Source organism: Gobio gobio, assembly GCF_949357685.1.
Source record: "Gobio gobio genome assembly, chromosome: 22".
NCBI lineage: Eukaryota > Metazoa > Chordata > Actinopteri > Cypriniformes > Gobionidae > Gobio > Gobio gobio.
Genome location: NC_137118.1, coordinates 14,262,923 through 14,283,916, shown reverse-complemented (window position 1 = coordinate 14,283,916; position 20,994 = coordinate 14,262,923). Strand labels below are relative to the sequence as shown.

The 20,994-nt window shown below is 37.0% G+C and overlaps 3 protein-coding genes across 5 annotated transcripts in view; all 3 read right to left on the bottom strand.

Moving 5' to 3' along the window:
• The window catches only part of loxl2a (lysyl oxidase-like 2a), a 39,085-nt gene extending 33,083 nt beyond the window's left edge, over positions 1-6,002 (bottom strand). Inside the window, exons 1-3 of the mRNA XM_079804622.1 lie at positions 5,498-6,002; positions 3,061-3,348; positions 574-749 (exon numbers count right to left, since the gene is read on the bottom strand). Coding sequence (XP_079660748.1) covers positions 574-749; positions 3,061-3,348; positions 5,498-5,663 — 630 coding nt within the window. The 5' untranslated portion in view covers positions 5,664-6,002. The remainder of the gene's footprint in view (positions 1-573; positions 750-3,060; positions 3,349-5,497) is intronic.
• Positions 6,003-8,055: 2,053 nt separating this feature from the next.
• On the bottom strand, positions 8,056-11,425 carry LOC307118250 (uncharacterized protein). Of its 2 annotated transcripts, none has more exons than XM_079803814.1 (3): positions 10,936-11,016; positions 9,559-9,699; positions 8,056-8,516 (listed from the first exon to the last, which is right to left on the bottom strand). In XM_079803814.1, the coding sequence occupies exons 1-3, from the start codon at positions 10,982-10,984 to the stop codon at positions 8,302-8,304; spliced, it is 405 nt and encodes a 134-aa protein (XP_079659940.1). In that variant the 5' UTR covers positions 10,985-11,016; the 3' UTR covers positions 8,056-8,301. The 2 variants fall into 2 exon arrangements, with proteins under 2 accessions (XP_079659940.1, XP_079659941.1); XM_079803815.1 differs by having other exon boundaries at positions 8,064-8,516; positions 9,559-9,672; positions 10,936-11,425.
• A 194-nt stretch (positions 11,426-11,619) lies between these two features.
• Positions 11,620-20,994, bottom strand: part of tacc1 (transforming, acidic coiled-coil containing protein 1) — a 54,569-nt gene continuing 45,194 nt past the window's right edge. For both annotated transcript variants that reach the window (XM_079803795.1, XM_079803794.1), the window contains exons 4-13: positions 20,405-20,465; positions 19,611-19,770; positions 17,387-17,439; positions 16,935-17,069; positions 15,852-15,928; positions 15,708-15,751; positions 15,442-15,602; positions 15,247-15,353; positions 15,025-15,145; positions 11,620-14,921 (exon numbers count right to left, since the gene is read on the bottom strand). In XM_079803795.1, coding sequence (XP_079659921.1) covers positions 14,853-14,921; positions 15,025-15,145; positions 15,247-15,353; positions 15,442-15,602; positions 15,708-15,751; positions 15,852-15,928; positions 16,935-17,069; positions 17,387-17,439; positions 19,611-19,770; positions 20,405-20,465 — 988 coding nt within the window. In that variant the 3' untranslated portion in view covers positions 11,620-14,852. The remainder of the gene's footprint in view (positions 14,922-15,024; positions 15,146-15,246; positions 15,354-15,441; positions 15,603-15,707; positions 15,752-15,851; positions 15,929-16,934; positions 17,070-17,386; positions 17,440-19,610; positions 19,771-20,404; positions 20,466-20,994) is intronic.

The window sequence follows — 20,994 nt, the reverse complement described above, 5'->3', positions numbered from 1 at the left end:
TTTAAACCTGCTTACTGTGGTTGCCACAGTAACATGGCAAATATACAAATATCATGATTCTGGTACAGACCTTTGCATCAAAGAAAACGTGTGTGTGTGGACAGCTGGCATGTCATAAAAGGAGAATTGAATGCTAAAAAACGATTCTAGAGCAGCAACTTTGGAGAGGAATGTGTGACCTGTAGTAGCAGACGTTCACTTCCTTTTGTCCATGAGATAATGTTGGGAAAGCAGAACCTCCACTCAACTGAATTTTCGGATATGACAAAGATATGTGGTTGTTTCTCTGAGAAATAATGCTTTTGAGGAAGGTTCTTGGTAGGATTCTTGATTCTTCTCATGGAAAACAGTGTGGTTGATGATATAGTGTGGTTTTTGGTGCATATTGTCATCCTAAAAAGGTGTTTCAAAGGCATATCTGGTTTGCTTTAAAACAAATTACCATCAGTAGATACTTAGGCTTGGTTTACTAGCTCTGAACTCACATCTGCACTCCATTTCAGTAAAACCAAAGTGATTCAGCACTGTCAACCTCAGTTAGGTTAATAAACTGCCCAGAGTGATTTGACATACCTCAACATTGTTGTTCATTGTACTGATGAACCGGTGGCCAGGGATGCGCTTCTGATTGCACATCACCCCAACATCCTCACTGTGCCTGCAGTCCGACACTCCAAAGCCATTCGAGGAGCATTCTGCCAAAGATTTTTCTCTTCCTGTACAATGGACATTGTCTAGCCAAATGCGACCTGTGGAACAAAGAACAATTGTTGGTTTTGTCAATCACCGACAAGTGTTGTGCTTTGGATGCTGTGTTTGTGTTACTACCAGTCTTCTTAACTCACTTAAAGGCATACTATACCCAAAAAATATCCCATAATTTCCTCACATTCAAGCCATCCTAGGTGTATATGACTTTCTTCTTTCCCAGCTTTGTAATAGTGTCCATGTTTTTGAAGCTCCAAAAAGTGCATCCATCCATCCAACCAACCAAGTAATCCATACCCAACTCCAGTGAGTTAAAGGGATAGTTCAACCAAAAACGAAAATTTGATGTTTTTCTGCTTACCCCTAAGGCATCCAAGATGTAGGTGTCTTCGTTTCTTCAGTAGAACACTAATGAAGATTTTTAACTCCAACCGAATGGTATTTATGCAATTAATTTCACCTCATATCAGACGAACGCTTCAGCTCTCCAGACTGCCATCACATCCTGTCAGTGAGGTCAAATAGCAGCCGGGTCATAGATATATACATAGATTCCTCATTAGTGCCTGCATGGATCGCTCGAATGAGGAATCTACGTATACATATCTATGACCCGGCTGCTATTTGACCTCACTGACAGGATGTGATGGCAGTTGGAGAGCTGAAGCGTTCGTCTGATATGAGGTGAAATTAATTGCATAAATACCGTTCGGTTTCTCTCAGAAACCGATCGTTTCGTGTCTTAAGACATCAATGTGTCGTCACGAGCCGCAGGGTTTAATTTGAAGTTGTCTGTCCATGTTTTTTTTACTCTAATAGAATTAGACCCCATTGACAAGCATTATATGAGTGACACACAGCAACGGTTGGAGTTAAAAATCTTCATTTGTGTTCTACTGAAGAAACGAAGACACCTACATCTTGGATGCCTTAGGGGTAAGCAGAAAAACATCACATTTTCGTTTTTGGGTGAACTATCCCTTTAATAAAGGCCTTCTGAAGGGAAGCGATGGGTTTTGTAAGAAAAATATCCATATTTAAAACTTTATAAACTATAATAACTGGCTTCTGGCAATGGCCGTATGCGCGTATGCGAGTGACCTCTGACCCAATGTATGATGTAGGACATATCTCTTCTTCTCTCAAATCGAAATCCTCCAACATTTCTCTTTTAAACTTCTCATTTTAGACTTCTAATTCGTGACCAGCATTTTGTTGAGCTCTATCCTCTGCGCTTCTGCGTTTGTCAATTCTCACCTAAGGCAACGCCTACATCTTACGTCATGCGTTGGTTCGTCATACGTCAGACCCAAGCCAGTGATTATAGTTTTAAATATGGTTATACTTCACTTCAGAAGGCCTTTATTAACCCACTGAAGTCGTATGGATTACTTTAATGATGGATGGATGCACTTTTCGGATCTTCAAAAACTGCCACTATTCAATGCCATTACAAAGCTGGGAAGAGTCAGGATATTATTTAATATAACTCTGATTGTGTTCTGCTGAAAGAAGAAAGTCATATACATCTAGGATGGCATGAGGGTGAGTAAATTATAGGAAAAAGTTTATTTTGGGGTAAACAATTCCTTTAAAAGAACATTTCGCCTTATCTAATTCTAAACCTGTATGACTCACAAAAGGTGAGTTTTTAAACAATATCCTAAAAAAGCACCATTAAGGTATCATTAAAGTGGTTCACACTTGTGTGCTTTATTGTTATAGTGTTCTGAATGTCTTTACTCAATGATCAGACCAAAATCATAAAAAAGTTTGATATCTGCACTAGTTAAAAACAGTTTGAATGACTCTGTCATGAAATGGACTGATTGAGTTCTCACTGATCCAGTGAAAAAAAAGATTTTATGATGTTTTTATGGTGAATTTTGAAGCTTAAATCATGAAGCATTAAAAATCTTTAACAACCTAGTCAGTGTAGTTTTTGCTATTTTCCATTGCTTCAGTATAAAGTTATCCTTCCAGAATTTCTTCTCACTGTGCATTACATGCTGCATATGATTTTGCATACTCGGTGGAAAGTGGAAGACCAGTGGTTATTCTTCCATAGGGCTCAACCATAACCACCCACTGAACTCTGGATTTACAATCTTTGGACAGATTTATTGGAACAAATCATCATGTTTCTTTAGTAAAAAGACAGAGAGATGAGATTATGTCTGCTCTTGATGTTGAGTCTTGTTTCCATACTTTTTCGACTGATTGGTATCAATTACTGCTAATGACTAAAACATGATGGATTACTAATGTAATCCAAGAATAAGTGGATCTTTCAATTGACCATAAGCTTATAATATCCTATCAGAATGAGTTTTTGGAGTAATTCTTGCCTACCTTCTCCTTGTCCGAACTTTGCAGATGCAGACCAAGCCACAGCGCCCAGGAAGCCAAGCTGCCTGCACGCAACATGAGCCGCTTCGATTGAGAAGTCATCATCACAGATAGTCCCCCATTCATTGTTGTAGAAGACCTCTAGACGACCCTCGTAATGCTTGCGTTTATCCCCGGCTAGACGGAGTTGAATCTTGGGTTGCTGGGATTCAGATTGGGCCTGAACCAGGACCAGCAGACTGAAGATGTACAATGCAGAAGAGACCGCCATGGCTAAGCTTCTACAGGGACCTGCGAGAGCAATGTATAATTTGGGGAATTATTATTGACAGATACATTCAGTGAAATGATTAATTTGAAACCTAAACCGGATATCAGCACATTTCATTCAGTGTATAATGACCACAAAAACTCATTAGACGATCAAGAAGGCTACAAGGGAGGCAAAGGTATTTTCTTCGCTAATACAGAGCATGTGTATGACCATGCTGAACTCCGTCTCAATGTCAGTCCACTCTTCTCCAAATCCTGAGGCTATAGGAGACAGATGGACTGCATGGGGGTGTCTAGTGTCTACCTTTTCCATCACACATCACAAACTGTCAGTCAGAGAGATTTTGTAGAAATAAGACCTATAATACAGACATTATTGATGTCTCACAAAGGCCTGCATGTACACTGCATTAAAATCAGTATCTATGAGCACATTAATTCTGAACTCACAGTTCTTCAAACAAGAACTATGAATGGAAGCCAAATAGTTTCCAGGATGTTTATAGTTTATAGAAATGCCAGCACATGATATAACAACCTCCTTCATTCATACACATATAACTGCCAAAACCACAAAGTGGACATTTTCATAGAAGTAGACATCTACACACAGTTAAGATGCATGTTTTACTCACGTGTATCATGTACTTTGTGCGAGGTAACTAAAACTGAACTAAAAAGGTAACTAAAACTCCTCATCTTTCCAACCAGCAGGACAATTACTCCGTAACACAATATCCCATTTCCTGACTCAGAAAATCCCTTTCCCTAAGGGATTCTGTTCCCAAATAAATCACTAAAAGCTGCCTTTTCAATTAGTCACTTTATTCATTTAATTTTAATTTAGAGAGACTTTAAGGTGATGTCATAATCACTGTCCAAACAATGAAACCTCATCCAAGCTTCTGTGTTGCAGCAGGGAGACACACTTAGATTTATAACATAATCGTTAAAATGCTACTGGCCATGTGAGTATGATTTTTTTGTCTCATTCATTACACATTAATTGTCTTATATAATATGCTATTCAGCTGGAAATAGGTTTGTAGCCTACACATGTAATAATAGTCTACTATACAGTGATCGAAATAAATAAAAGTATAATTAAAAGTGTGTGTGTAAGGGCCTATATATGTATGTGTGTGTGTATATATATATATATATATATATATATATATATATATATATATATATATATATATATATATATATATATATATATATATATATATATATATATATATATATATATAGAAAATTTAGTTATTATAAAAGCAATAAAAGCAATTTAGCTTTATTGATATTATTACAATTTATACATTATTGATATTTGGAAAATAATTTTCTGGGAAAAACCTATACTACATATAAATATATAACACTAAATATTGTTACCTATTGTTCTTTATAATTCTTTTGTACTTTAATCTGTTTGAAACATTTGCTTTACATTGCTTTATGGTATTTAAATGTTCAGAGTTATTTTTGTTATAAGAAAAAAATATTAAATATTTATATAATAATTGAATTATTAGCCTATTCTTTTTTTGCAACTTATATAAATATCGTGATAATACCGTATACCGTGATACAAACTTGAGCAATTAATGCAACACGAAAATTTGATACCATCACATGGCTAGCATACAATTGTCCAATTAAATAAAAGTATAATTAAAAGTCTGTGTGTATATATTTATACATTATTTATATTTCTAAGCTGTAATTTAGCTATTTTTAAAAAATATTAAACATTATTGATATCTGGAAAACAATTTTCTGGGAAAAACCTATACTAGCCTATATTATTTGTATTTGAAGCGAAAGGAACGTTGTAGAAGGCCTAACGTACCTCATCACTTGAAGATTACACTAGCCTACTTGAGAATTAATACTCATTAAAACATTTTCAAAGGTCTATGGAACTAACATGAATATAACAAGTACATTTCTAAAAAACATGACTGTAGATTTTTAACGATTGTTCCTACTTAAATATGTTATGGGGTTAAATTCCAGTCATGATATCACATCATATTTCGTTATTACAGACACCCAACTCGAACTCCGGTGTTAGAATTTCAAAATAGTTTCAAACAGAATTCGCTTTAATGATAAATAAATTATAAAACACTAAACAGAATTTCTGATTGGCGCCTTAACTCACCTCTGGGAAAAGTTTGTTCTTGTGAAGAAACTCTGCCAAGTTCCACCCGCAGCTGGATGCAGCAGCGCTGATACTGTCTGTCTCCTGCAACACTTTTAAACGAGTTCACGCGCTTCACCGCCTCCCACCAGCGCTGCAATCTGAAACCAGCCAATGCTGCCCACATTATGAAAGTTACAGACACATGACTGACGTCATACGGCTGGGGATGCCCTGCAGACCTGCGTGAGGCTTCTCATGCACACGACTTTTCCATAGACAGACAGACAGACAGACAGAGCTCTGTGTTGGGAAGGCTACTTAGGTTACCAATTGCAAGTTACTGTGTAATATGTAGTGTAACTATTTCAATTACTTTATTAAAGCAATGTAACTGATTACATTTGATCATTTTTTGATTACTTTTGTAAATTTCCAACGAATGTTTTCAACTGTTAATCATTTCCAAACTTTTAAACCAAGCAGGGTTATAACCTCTAAAAACAGAGATAGTTATATTTAGTTATATTTAAGAGAAAACGTCTCGGTTACGTATGGTAACCCTCGTTCCCTGAAGGAGGGAACGGAGACGTACGTCCCAATTCGTCGGTACGTCCGACGTACGTCGAACGTGACCGACTGAATGGGAACACACAATTCTAGATCATTATACTGTAGTAAAACCATGTTTTTTCTTCTTACTGATAAAAAAAATCAAAACTCAAATAGTAATATATTTCTTGTATCATTTGTATTTGTATCATAATCACTGGCAACCCAAACAGACCCCCACAACCTTGCAGCTGTCATAACATGCATGGTATTGTTTATTTTAATAAAGTTCACAATAAATTCCACATAAAATTTTGTTGAGACTCATGACCAATCGTTGTGTTGACTAGTTAAATACCTCTATTTTGCAAGTCAAATGTGACAAATTAATAGAGAGATTTGTCCACTAGGTGGCGCTTAAAGGGTTAGTTCCATAGATATCCAAAATAAAGGCTAGATGTCTTACGCGGCGGCCATCTTGTCACAGGCAGGGCTCTGTGGTACCTGATGATCTGCATGAACACAAATACTCTTATCTCACTGAAATCTTGACAGATTTAAAAATGGTTTGATTTCTTATAAACTTTATTGACGTGGCTATAATTATGGATGCTTGAACAAATTATGAATAATTTTTCATAAGTATGCAGTGTCATAACTACATCTCTGACGTTCATAACAAACCAAACAGTTTGAAAATCGGTAGAAAATTGAGCAAGTTATGGTTATTTTAAAAGTGCAAGCACCCATGAAAACAATGTTTCGAGTGAGCAAGCTGCCTGTGACAAGATGGCCGCCAGATGTGGACGTCGACCTCCATTGGCCAGCAGCGCGGACAAGACATCTAGCCTTTATTATGTATATCTATGGTTAGTTCACCCAAAAATGAAAATTCTGTCACCCTCATGTCGAGTTCCAAACCCGCAAGACCTTCGTTCATCTTCTGAACACAAATGAAGGTATTTTTAATGAAATCCGAGAGGCCTAGAAAGGTAGTAAAAACATGGTTAAAATAGTCCATGTGACTACAGTGGTTCAACTTTAATTTTATGAAGTGACTAAAATACTTTTTGGAGCAAACCAAAACAGTGCAGCCCTTTTGAAGCGCTACATCAGAACGCAGCTTACCATTGGCCGCTGTTCACGTGAGCACCACGCATGCGTGTGATGCTGACCAGCTGACCAATGGTGAGCCGTCGGAAGTGCTGCACTGTTTACACTACGCGAGTACGCGTAGGAGTCTAGGAGACTGGCACAGACAAGAAGAGATTGTTGAATAGAGTCCTTATTTTTGTTTTTTTCGCACAAAAAGTATTCTTGTCGCTTCATAAAATAAAGGTGGAACCACTGTAGTCACATGGGCTATTTTTTGTGTTTTTACTACCTTTCTGGACCTTGAAAGTGTTGATTAAATTGCTGTCTATGGAAGGGTCAGAGAGCTCTCAGATTTAATAAAAAATATCTTAATTTGTGTTTCCAAAGATGAAAGAAGGTCTTACAGGTTTGGAATGACACGAGGGTGAGTAATTAATGACATAATTTAAATGTTTGGGTGAACTAACATTAACCCCTTCAGGTTATCATTCGTCATAGGAGATGTTTCTTTTGGATAGCATTTTAATAGTTGCCAAACATATTTTGCACTGAACTATTATATTTGCGTCCTTATAAAACAATTATTCAATATAGTAAGATTTAATTAAATAGATAAAATGTAAAAAAGTATGGTAAGTAGATAGATAGATAGATAGATAGATAGATAGATAGATAGATAGATAGATAGATAGATAGATAGATAGATAGATAGATAGATAGATAGATAGATAGATAGATAGATAGATAGATAGATAGATAGATAGATAGATAGATAGATAGATAGATAGATAGATAGATAGATAGATAGATAGATAGATAGATAGATAGATAGATAGATAGATAGATAGATAGATAGATAGATAGATAGATAGATAGATAGATAGATAGATAGATAGATAGATAGATAGATAGATAGATAGATCACAATCAAAAACTTTTTAACTGGTAATTTATTTATTCATTAGTTCAGTAAATGCTCAGTTGAGATAATTTACAACATAAAATTGAAGAGGTAAACACAAAATCTATAAGCAGTGTTTATTTAACCCCTGTATGTGTAATAGCATGAACACAGATTATGCTGCTGCCCAATAGACAAAAGCTTATATCAGTTACATTAAATAAATCAGAGGAGGGTTTACTTGACATGTATGACTAAATGTCTCTGTGTTCAGGGTTTACAGGGAACTGACAGCCAACCGAATGAGCAGGACACCCAGCAGCAGGACATGGCTGGAGCTCAGGGGCATGGCGGCGTTGTTGTCTCCATGGTGGTGGGACCGGTGGGGGCCATTACAGTCGTCGTTGAAGCAGCATTCCAGCTTCATCTCACCATTGCTCATGTGAGACTTATCACAGAAAGACTTGTAAGCACATGACTTCATCACAGAGCCTGTGGTGAAGAAAAAGCATAGATGTAAAACACACCATTTACAAAGAAAAAAGAATCCCCTCAGTCCAAGCATTGCTAAATGATACATTAGATAGATCCTACATTTAGATAATCCTCATTTGGTCTGTGCTTTTTCGTTGAGTGTGTGTGTGCAATCCAGCAGAAACAGTGTTATGTAATAGGGCTGACCGGGGCTATTAACTGTAGGTTTTGAGTCAGAAGTTTGTTTAGTAGTGGTTTTGTATATTGGCTTCAAACACATATTTCAAAACTGTCTTAAATCACCATATTTTTTTACGAATTCTGTCCTTCAAATTAAAATATAGCCTATATATTTTTATTGGTTTATTTTTTGCTATAGATGCTGGGTAAACAAGTGGAAACAGAGAGTACTTTTCATTGTCTTTGCAAGTTGTTTCATGTTTTACATGTTATAATTTAGTTATAATTAATATAATGTTTTATTGTAATATTTGTTATTTCAGTGCGTTAATTTCTTTTAAAAAAAGCATTGACTGTCTGTTTAATAGCAGGTTCCATTTGAACAACTTCATAGCCTAGTCTAGTGTATCGGGGATGTTGTCACAATAGGTCAACGAGTTCGATAAACTGTAGTCTACCTGTAAATAACGGTTTTCAAAGGTGTAAATGTTTGATAGCTTTATTAGTAACCAAGTCGTCAAGGCATGTGTTTGTACATAAATTGTATTTTAATAATAATCACACCCCAGGAAATATTCACTTGGGTTAAAACTGTGACAACTAGCCCCGGTTTGCCCCACTATATTAAAATGCTTGCACACCAGAGATATCATCAAGAGTGATGTCTCCCCCATGTGGCCAGTAAGCGAGCTACAACAGCAATCAAAATTGTGTGTGTATGAGTGTGTGTGTGTGTGTGTGTGTGTGTGTGTGTGTGTGTGTGTGTGTGTGTGTGTGTGTGTGTGTGTGTGTGTGTGTGTGTGTGTGTGTGTGTGTGTGTGTGTGTGTGTGTGTGTGTGTGTGTGTGTGTGTGTGTGTGTGTGTGTGTGTGTGTACTCACTTGGCCCTGTAATAGTAGAGCAGGCATCTGAATGAGCAGGGCACACTGTAGAGCCCTGCCGGTTACACTCCTCCATGTTATTCGCTACACAGGTGTGACACTTCAATCCCTCACCTTCACACATCGGACAAGAAAACACAGCTGATCTGAGATTAAACAACTCCAAACTCTTTGCAGATACTAGTAATCATTTCACAAGGACTGTCGGAATTTATATGTTATAAATAATATACACACAATTAAATTTTCTTAAAGTCTTTTACGCTCATCAAGCCTGCATTTGTTTAATTAAAAATACAGTAAAAACAGTAATATTGTGAAATATTATTAAAAAATGAAAATAACTGTTTTCTATTTGAACATATTTCAAAATGTAATTTATTCCTGTGATGCAAAGCTGAATTTTCAGTATCATTACTAGTGTTTAGTGTCACATGATCCTTCAGAAATCATTCTAATATGCTGATTTGATGACCAAGACACATGTTTTATTATTATCAGTGTTGAAAACAGTTGTGCTTGCTTACTATTTTTGTAGAAATGTTGATACTTTTTTCAGGATTCTTTCATGAATAGAAAGTACAATGAACAGCATTTATATGCATTTATTAAGCGTGTTTATTGCATGAATTAATTTAAAGTATTAATTTCTCTCTTTTTTAATCTTACCACAAATGTTTGAATCGTAATTATTTACACAAAAATATTAAGCAGCACAACTGTTTTCAACTACTGATAATAATATGAAATGTTTCTTGAGCAGAAAATCTGCATTTTAGAATGATTTCTAAAAGGATCATGTGACACTGAAGACTGGAGTAATGATGAAAATTCAACTTTACCATCACAGGAATAAATTATGTTTTAAAATGTATTAAAATATAAAACGATTATGTCGAATTGTAATAATATTTCACAACTTTACTGTATTTGTGTATCATTTAATGTGTATCATTACAATTATTAACATTAAAAACACCTGTTGCTGTATATAAAATGTGAAAATAAAATTAAAAATCTAAAATAAATCATTTCATATATATTTAAGCGTGTTGTTGTCATTATTATTAATAAAATAATTATAAAATAAAATTATAATAATGTAATAAAAACACTTGCTGCTGTTACAAAATGTATATACAAATTGGATTTGATTTATAATACATCTATCCACTGTAATATTCGAATGTATTATAAATAATAGCAATATTAATAAATATGTTAACATTATTGTAAGATTTTTCGTAAAATCTCCGTTGAGGAGTATCAACACTCAAAGCAATGTCAGCATTAAAATAAACAACCATAAAGCAATATAAAAAAAAAAAAAAACCAAGCATTTGATTTGCATGCATTTGATACTATGCAGTTACTCACTGTGTAGCACAGCGGCGAACAGGACCAGGGCGGCGAGGAGAGTCTTCATGTTGAGGAGGCTGTAGGAGAGAAGTGCTGGGACAGTGTGGAAGTCTTAACTACAAAGCACCTCAGCGCCTCTCCATAATCCCATAGTGTGCATTCATCACCCGAGCATTACACCGGCTTAACACACACAACGCATCCGCGTAATCAACTGTATACCAGGGGTGAAGGAGAATGAAGGGGGCCGCACCATTCAAAAGGAGAAATGATTTATGATCTGGACATTTGTCTGAACATTTCAATACAGATTAACTTTTTAAAATGAGTGGAGGACCCATGCAAGTCGATAACGCTTACCAGAAGGCCACAGAAGGACATCAGGGACCTTATTATTTATGTACTGTACATTTCAATGATTGAAACATTGCATTTATTGTGTATTATTAGTAGTACAACAGTGTTTTTATTGAATTCACTGCAGTTTATCTGTCCTCAATATAAGGACAATCTCTTTGTGAGTGCATACAGTATATTAATACCCAGTCAACCCTGTCACCCGATATCCCTCTTAAGAAGAGATTAGCTATGCAACACACTCACAACCTGAGAATCATTTCTGTAAAGACGTAGATACCAACACTATGACTGCAACATGCATCTTTGCACCTAATAACATATTTGAAAAAAAAAACAGTGTCATCAAGCTAATTATTTCTTTATTCAGGGAATGCATTTATGCACAAAATATATATATTAGTCAACGGGATTTCTGTGCAACTCTCTCTTCCACTTTACAAACATTAATAACACAATAAAAGAACTTCTCATAAAAATATACACAGGTCCGTGAGGACTGTAAAGAACACCAACACGCTGTTGAAACAATCATGACAATTTACAGGCTCGATTTCTCCACACGAGTCGACACGTCAATGTTTGGCACATGGATAGCGGTTTCATTTGGCAGTTGGATATTCTGAGCTGAAATATTGCATAAGATAGCACAGAGGAATTGTGGGTTAAAAAAAATAAACAAAAAATAAAAACAGCCAATAGAAAGCATCACTTCAGCATTAGGCACATATACTTAGATTGTCCATTTTTGAAATAGTTTTGAAATTGATTCAGTCCACAGGCATAACTTTTGAGAGTTAACTTGTGATATTCTGTCATTTATATCTGCGATATATCTGTAATTCATGCAGATTTCATAAAACAAAAAAAAAGTTTAAGTGCTTTCAGTTAGGTTTGCTTTTGTGCCGTTACATTTTGCAAAGCAAGCATTTGACCGGATGATTATGACCTCGGGGCTAGAAAAAAGCCATCAGAACATCTGGTAACACCAGAGCTTGCTTAATATAATAAATTATGATAATTTGGCACCTATAAACACCCAGAGAGGAAGAAAACCAATCTATGGAACTACGACTGTCTACAAACTCTTACAACAGAAGTTTTGAATATATATATATATATATAAATATTCCGGGTTCAATACAAGTTAAACTCGACAGCATTTCTGTTGAGTACCACAAAAAGTCATTTGAATCCATCATTTTTTTCACAGAGATTACAGTGAAGGATTTAAATGGAAGTGAATGGGGCCAATTTTATAAAAGTAATCACATTAAAGGTGCAGTGTGTAGTATTTATGAGGATCAATTGACAGAAATGCAATATAATTAACCTAACTATGTTTTCAGTGGTGTATAAAGACCTTACATAATGAACCATTATGTTTTTATTATCTTAAAATGAGCCATTTCTATCTACATACACCACGAGTCCTCTGACATTGGAAGTCACCATTTTGAGCCGCCAGGTTTCTACAGTAGCCCTAAATGGACAAACTTCTCTACAGAGCGCTTGCTAGTCTCTACTGTCTTAGAAGACGACATCTTTGCCCTGTGTTGGCCACCGTAGCTTCTCTATGTGCTTCGAAAGGGAGTGGTGAGCAAGTCTCAGCCTCAAGCATCACGCTGACGGACTGTTGGCTGAACGTCTGATGCAAAGGGCACAATTTTTCTGGAAACCGTTCAGGAGTTTCGAAGTCGTCATCTGATTGGTTGAATTCTACAGGATGTCCGCGAGACGTGTGTGTTGTGTTCTTTAACGGTCTGCCTGGAAACAAATGCCGTTATGCCAAACTCCCTCGTGGAAGAAAAGAACGCCGCCGTGTTTACAACTGTGATAATGAGCGCCTACCAACTAAACGCTGGATTTTCAAAAGTATGTGAAGTTCGCGGCTCCATTGAGTGAGGTAAATTTCCACATCGTTCTTGAATGAATAATTTATAGATGCACACCGGTCTGTTATTGCAGGGACATCGACTTTACATTTCCACGGCCCTAAACATGAGTCGGAACAATAGACTGTAAAAAAATATGGACGTTGTGTCCGTGACGTCACCCATAGGATTCTGAAGATCAGCTTTGAAGCGTAAAGTAGGGACGAGCTGGCCGTTGCCATCTTGGCAGCGCGTCATCGTGTGTCACTCCCGGAAAATGGGCAAGAAGGCGGGATGTGGGCGGAGCTGAGGTGACGCGATAACTAACACACAGCAGACAAATGGCTATCGACCTGTCACTCAAAGTGGCCACGCCCTTAATTATGCAGAACTTTAAGGCTTTATATAATGTAAACGAATGAGTTCACCCCCTCACAGTTGTCATGAAGGGCAAAATTAGCCGTATAGACCAAAACCACAATTTGTACCAGGCTGTAAACATGTTTTTTTCTGTTGTAAAGTTGGGCATTTTAACATGGAGCTCAATGTGATTCTAAAAGGGAGCCTGTCTCTAGCGGCCAGTCGATGAATTGCAGTTTAAGTCACTTCCGTATTGGCTTCAAGAGAAACTGGAGGTTACCGCTTGGGCGGAAACAATACGAACTGTGATTGGTTGTGTTACATGTCAGTCAAACGTCCTCTTGGGTGGTCCTCGACCAATGAAAGCTGCGAAAAATCCAGACCTTCTGCCGTCAAGGGGTGAGCGGTGGGTGGTTGCAATTCACAACCACACCGCTAGATGCCGCCAAATTTTGCACAGTGCACCTTTAATTCTTCTGTGAACATGTGCATATTATTTGAGCTCTAAAGCTATTTAAAATGTTTTTTTTTAGGGTTTTAGGCTTTATGGACGGCAACAAAGTAGTGATTTTTCACACTAATATCATATTAACACTCACATTGTTACTTGTGAGTATACTGTAATATATAATAGTCAATAATGTAACGTTTAACATTCACTTTCATTGTAAGTGCCTCACTGTAAACCACAAGAAGAGCAAATTCATTTTTGTGGTAACCACCAGTGATGTCAATTGGTCTTAATTCGTCCTGAACCCGTAGTTCCTTTAAATTTGTATCGTGATCACTAATATATAACCAAATAATTACACAGGTTACAGTATTATCCAATGCAAGAAACGTAACTAAAAAAAGTTGTAAATAATATGATTTGCTCCCTCGTTACAAATAGCAGCAGTGCAATCATGTAAACTATGAACAAGGCCAATGACCCTCATCCAATGTCCGTTCCTTTCCACGAACACCAGAACACACACACACCCAGAGTCTCTCCCAAACACACAGCTGCCATAACAGCCAGCAGAAAGTCTCAAGCAGTCATCAGAATGAGATATGTGGGTGGTTTTCCCACTTTCTTCAAGACTCTCACACCAATGAAACATTTTATACCAACAAATACAGGTGGAAGTCCAACATCAGCACTTTCTGAATCTGTAAAAAACATTTGGGACTGTTTTATTTGATTCTTCATCTCATATCGGGTTGTTTCTTCCAGTGCCTGAGCCAGACCGATGGAAAAGTGACTCCTTTCCAAAAATGAAAAAATGAGCAATGGGAGATCCAATGGGAGGAGTTCTTGGTCAGGGTGGGTTTGGGTCAGAAAGGGTGAGCTTCTCCTTCCTTTTAGTCCGTTGTGCCCAATTTTGCTATGAGCTCATCACAAATTTTAGTGAGCTCTTCAATCTCTTGATTCTGGAAATAACAATGTGACTTTTAAATAAGGTTTTCTTGTAAAAAATGAATTGTAACATCTTGATTTGATGTTACAGCATGTGTTGAATGTGTGAAAGTTTACCTTCTGTTCGAGCGCCCGCTCTAGGGAATCCACCTTCATCTGCTCTTTCCTCAGGCTGGCGTTCAGCGCCACACTCTCTGCATTGGCCTTAGTTCGCACCTGAGCTATTTCCTCATTCGCTCTACAAAAACGAACGCAGGTCAGGGATCATTCAATAGCACAAAATACATTGGATAAAAGGTGAAACTGACGTATCATTTCAATATTGAATATGGTTCTTACTTGTCAAGTTTCTCCTCTGCGTGGATTTTGAGGGTCTGATAACGTTGTTCCTCCTGCCTCACGCGCGTGAGGTAGTCCTGAGCGCACTTCTTTAGCACTTCCTCATTCTGATAAGAGACCAGCAGAATCCTCAATATATATCCAGAGGAATCGTTTATATATTTAGAATTGTGGACATTAAAGAAGACATCTTACCTTCTTATAGCCCTCAAGGACGGTCTTCAAGTTTTCGTAGCGTCTGAACAGGTCGGACAGCGAGCGCTCCACAGAGTTGAGGTCGGCGAGGGCTTGATCTCTCTCCATGGTTATCTGGTGGACACTTTTCTGAGATCCTATGTTCTTTTGCTGCTCATCTTCTGTATTGCAGAAATTACCAGACAAACAAAGATTGCACTGCATTGTAGAAATATGCAAACACTTTGTATTCATAATGTTACAGTTTTAAGAGGTAGATCACTCACCTATCATTTGAGCTACCGTCTTCTCATACTCATCCACTATTTTCCTACGGTGAAATCAGTAAATATTGTTAGAATTGTCCGGACTGTACAGTGCGGGGGATTAAAATGGGAGCATTCTGGGAAGGGTTCTAGATAAGGATGTACCTCATTTCAACGACCTCCAGTTTACCCTCTTCATATTTCCTCTTCCATTCATTGGCTTCGATCTCTTTGGCAATTATCTACAGGTACAAAACTGCAACTTTATCGACAGTCAACAGACTTTTAAATTCAATTTAAAACTAAATTTATAAAAATGTTATAACTAATTTAATAGCAAAAAATACATTTGTAAAAAAGTAAAATAATCATTAATTATTACTCAAATTTAACACTTTTTGAGACCTTTTTAAGACCATTATGAATTAAATTTAAGACCTATAAAGGAAATGCAGTCAAAAATGTACTTGCAAAGTAAATTCATTTATTCAAATTGAACAAATCGATAAACTTGCACTTCCATCCCACCAGGATTTCGCAACTTTTTTGGGTGATTTTTGAGATCAAAATTACAGATTTTGTGGTGCATTTGCATTTTTTCATAATTAGGACACCACATTTACCATATTATGTATTATGTTAAATGCACAATATGACAATATAATAAAAAACTAAAATACATAAATGTTGTTTATTTCGGTTTACAAATATTGCAGGTTCTAAAAAAAATGTATGTTGATTTTTCATATTTAGTAATCGCAGAAACACGAAAAACTGGAGGACTATTAGCTGAAGAATAAAATCCGTTTTATGTGTCTGTGGAACAATCTGAAAGAGACTCCAATAACACTAAAGCTGATTGGCTGCAATATAAGCTGCATATTGGTCTCATTTCTAGTCGTATTACAGCAAATTATATTTGGACTATTTAAACCTTCTAAAGTGCTGCAGGATTTCAATGAGCATTAGAGGTAACGTTACATGGATGTAGGAAAATTAAGACCTGTTTAAGAGACCTAGAACAGAATAGGGAATTTAAGACTTTTTAAGGCCTAAAATTTTGATTTTGAAATTCTAGACTTTTTAAGACCCAGTGGAAACACTGTTACTAATATAAATATATAAACATATAATTAAAAACTAAATAAATGTAATGTTTATTTGTCATTTAATGTGTTTACATATTTGTGACGGACTGATCTCAGGACAGTATATCTGGAATATCGGGATCATATGTTTGAGTGTTACCTCTTCTCTGATCAGCGTGAGCACTGCCGCTTTATCTATCTCACTGAGAGGGATTGAATCCAGCCCGGGACTCGTCTTCGCTATGGTCTCACTGCCTGAAGAGCTCAGAGAGTGACTCTTGCACAGACTCTCACTCTGCAGAACATCAGAGAAAAGCTTTAGGAACTATTTCATTTTGACGTTGATTCAATATACCATATGTTCTTTGGCAACATACATAATACCAAATTTTTCTGTGAGATGAAACTATGACTACACTCTTTCCTCTGACCCAGTTATTAGCTTGCCCTTGAACAGATTAAGTTCTGTGGACATCACTAATCCCCTTAATGGGTTTATAATTATGAATCTCTGTCTGGCAGATACAGTATGGCACCTCTGCTAGTAGTGTGTTGAAGATAGTCATACAGAATTTAAAGGAATGCCATAGATACTAATCAATCAGAACTTACCGAAGAGGAGAGGTCCTTCTCATCAAACTGGTCGGTTATGCCTACTGGCAGATCTGATTAAAAAGAAAGGAAGATTATAGACTTGATTAGCCTATATTCTAACAATTTCACAGGATTTTATGGTACATTTTTTTGTTACTTTGCCAGAGGAGAAAAATGTATTTGAAAATATCAAACAGTAAAAAGGTATTTACATTGTTTATAATAGTCTCCCTAGGCTTAAATATTAAGGTTTCATATAATTCATAAAGTAGCCATTAGAGGGCAGCACAGGCTACTAGCGAAGTGGTGTCACTTGCATTCAGATCAAATGCGAGTGCTTCGTTCACTTCTTTCTTCTAATTGAAATGTATCCAGTATCAAAGCATAATTACAAAGTTTAATGAAAGAGAAAGAAGAAACAGAAAGATTTAGACAGTACTAAATGGCATTCACAGCGTTTTTAATAATGGTAAAACTATTTTAGGGCGGGCCTTAAAGGGTTAGTTCACCCAAAAATGAAAATGATGTCATTAATGAATCACCCTCATGTCGTTCCACACCCGTAAGATCTCCGTTCATCTTCGGAAGACAGTTTAAGATATTTTAGATTTAGTCCGAGAGTTTTCTGTCCCTCCATTGAAAATGTATGTACGGTATACTGTCCATGTCCAGAAAGCTAATAAAAACATCATCAAAGTAGTCCATGTGACATCAGTGGGTTAGTTAGAATTTTTTGAAGCATCGAAAATACATTTTGGTCCAAAAATAACAAAAACTACGACTTTATTCAGCATTGTCTTCTCTTCCGTGTCTTTTGTCAATCCGTGTTCACGACTCTGCTGACGTGTTATCTGGTGCGCCCGAGCTTCGTTTACAGTCTGAGGCCCTGTCCCAAATGGCACACTTCATGTGCACTTTCGGTTTCAGTGCACTTACTGCAGGGTCTCCCATTTGTCATTTTAGGTCTCAGAAGGGTGCTCGTGAGCACCCCCTTTGAGGTCGATATGCGCACTTCTGCCGAGCCCGCACTGGTGCGGGTTACGCAGCGTACTTCTTCCCGGCAGTCAAAGCGGTGTTACGTCGTGAAAGTGCGGATTCAGAGGAAGACCGTGAGGGTTTAGGGTGCCATTTGGGACAGGGCCTGAGGGAGCTTGGGCACACCAGATAACACGTCTTACGTCAGCAGCGTCACTGCGGAGTCGTGAACGCGGATTGACAACAGACACAGAAGAGAAGACAATGCTGATTAAAGTCTTAGTTTTTGTTATTTTTGGACCAAAATGTATTTTCGATGCTTCAAAAAATTCTAACTAACCCACTGATGTCACATGGACTACTTTGATGATGTTTTTATTAGCTTTCTGCAAATGGACAGTATACCGTACATACATTTTCAATGGAGGGACAGAAAGCTCTCGGACTAAATCTAAAATATCTTAAACTGTGTTCCGAAGATGAACGGAGATCTTACGGGTGTGGAACGACATAAGGGTGATTCATTAATGACATCATTTTCATTTTTTGGTGAACTAACCCTTTAAATTCCCTTAATTGTACCCTGTGCGATTTGATTGGATCGTCCGAAGGCTATGCTATGATCATATTGGTTATTTATTTGCTTCCCACCGTATGGTCCTAGACACGACGTCAGCAGCAAACTATAAAACTAGTTTCTGACTGAGGCAGATAAATGTACATTTTAATAAGAGATTATGAAAACATATTTTAATTCAAATAATTTGTCTTCTTGATTTCACATAATTTTTTTAACTAGGTAACCAGAGACATATTTTTCAACATCTGTGACAGGACCTACTGATCAACTTCAACTACGAGAAAACATAATCTTGCCAGACTCTCTGGTGGGCTCAAAAGATCTCATTTCAAATTGAAAGGGAACAATAGGATTGTCTGCAACTGTTTTGTTTACTGGGTAAATGAATATGCCGACAGAACAGAGGACTGTTATTTTTTCCTGGGAAAGAGAGAGAGAGAGAGAGAGAGAGAGAGAGAGAGAGAGAGAGAGAGAGAGAGAGAGAGAGAAGCAAGCTGAACAAGTAAGTCTGTTTCCCATACAATGACCCCAAACTGTCCGACCTAACAGAGGTCAGGCTTGTTAAACCTCATTAGTGACAGATTGACCCAGTCTCTAATGATTATTGATTTATTATCCAAGAACAAACACTGCAGTACTACAAGTAGAACAGAATGAGCAGTAACAAGCCCTCAACTGTCCCCTCACCATCTGCAGTCTTGGTACAGGTGGTTGTTTTGGTGCAGTCTGAAAACTCCTCTGGCCCGTCCTTCTGGCCCATGACAGTGGAGGCTAGCTTCTCCTCATCTGTGGCGTGATGGACGCGGTGAGGCAGTTTAGACGCAGGATCCTCTTCTACGTCTTTCTCCTGTAAATGAGAAAGCAGGTAATAATGTTATACATATAGACTTGGCACACTAAAAAGACTTGATATGTAATACATAACAGATTTTATACTGATGGTAAACAGTGATTAATCTGGCTGCATACAAAATAGCACTGTAATGCAGCTTTAAACAGGCAAAATATTGGAACAGTCTAAAAAATTAGTTAAACTCTCTGGGACAAAAGCATAGACGAAGTGACCTGTTTTGGGAACTGCATCCTGTTTCAGTTTGCATGGTGCATGCGCACACACAGACACACACGCACACGCAATGACGCACACTAGTGTCCTGGATCAGAGAGAGCAATAATATAGAGATACTGTATTTGAAGAGGAGGGTTTGTTCAGAGTGAGTTAATGGGAGAAAGAGAGAGACTGTGAGGGAACTTGAAGGAGGATGCGTTTGCTGAGTCACTGCAGTAACAGCAAAGTCAAAGACAATACAGCAAATCTAGAGGCTTTGTATTTAGAATATTGCTCATGCATTCATATTAATGTACTATACATACTCACAAAAGCACACACATATATAATATGCACAGATACACAAAATACACAGATTCACGCATGCCCATACAACACAAGATGCATACTCTTATCAGTTCTGAAATCCTACCTGATTGCAGACATCCAGAGCTAGGGACTGATTCTCATACTTCTTTACTTTACATGAGTTCCTGCAGAAAGGAATATTGAAAGCATCAGCATATGCGAAAGAAACATTTTACTTTTAGCAAAAACTTCCTTCTTCAAAATATACTGTATTGATAGTTGCAGTAATACAGATAGTATCAGACAGACCAATATACAGACTGATTAATCAACATTGGTGATATTTTGCTCTCAATTCGATATTTTGTCAATGCATAATGCACATTTTATTCTTTTAAAATTTTTTGAGGGAACTGACTTGCGTTTTAGCAAATAAAAAAGTAATATTTTGTTTTTCATTTATTTCCAACAAAACTTTTCAGATAAACATGCAATGATGCACACTAACATCAGATTAAAAATTCCAGTCATAATAGTGCATTATATCCTATATAGCCTATACACATCAACACGTTACGTTGGCCATCCGGCCTGTTTTCTTGGTATTGGCATCTATTGAACAGCTGATTGGTTAAAGCCTATACACATCGACATTACGTTGGCCATCCAGCCTGTTTTCATGGTATTGGCATCTATTGAACAGCTGATTGGTTA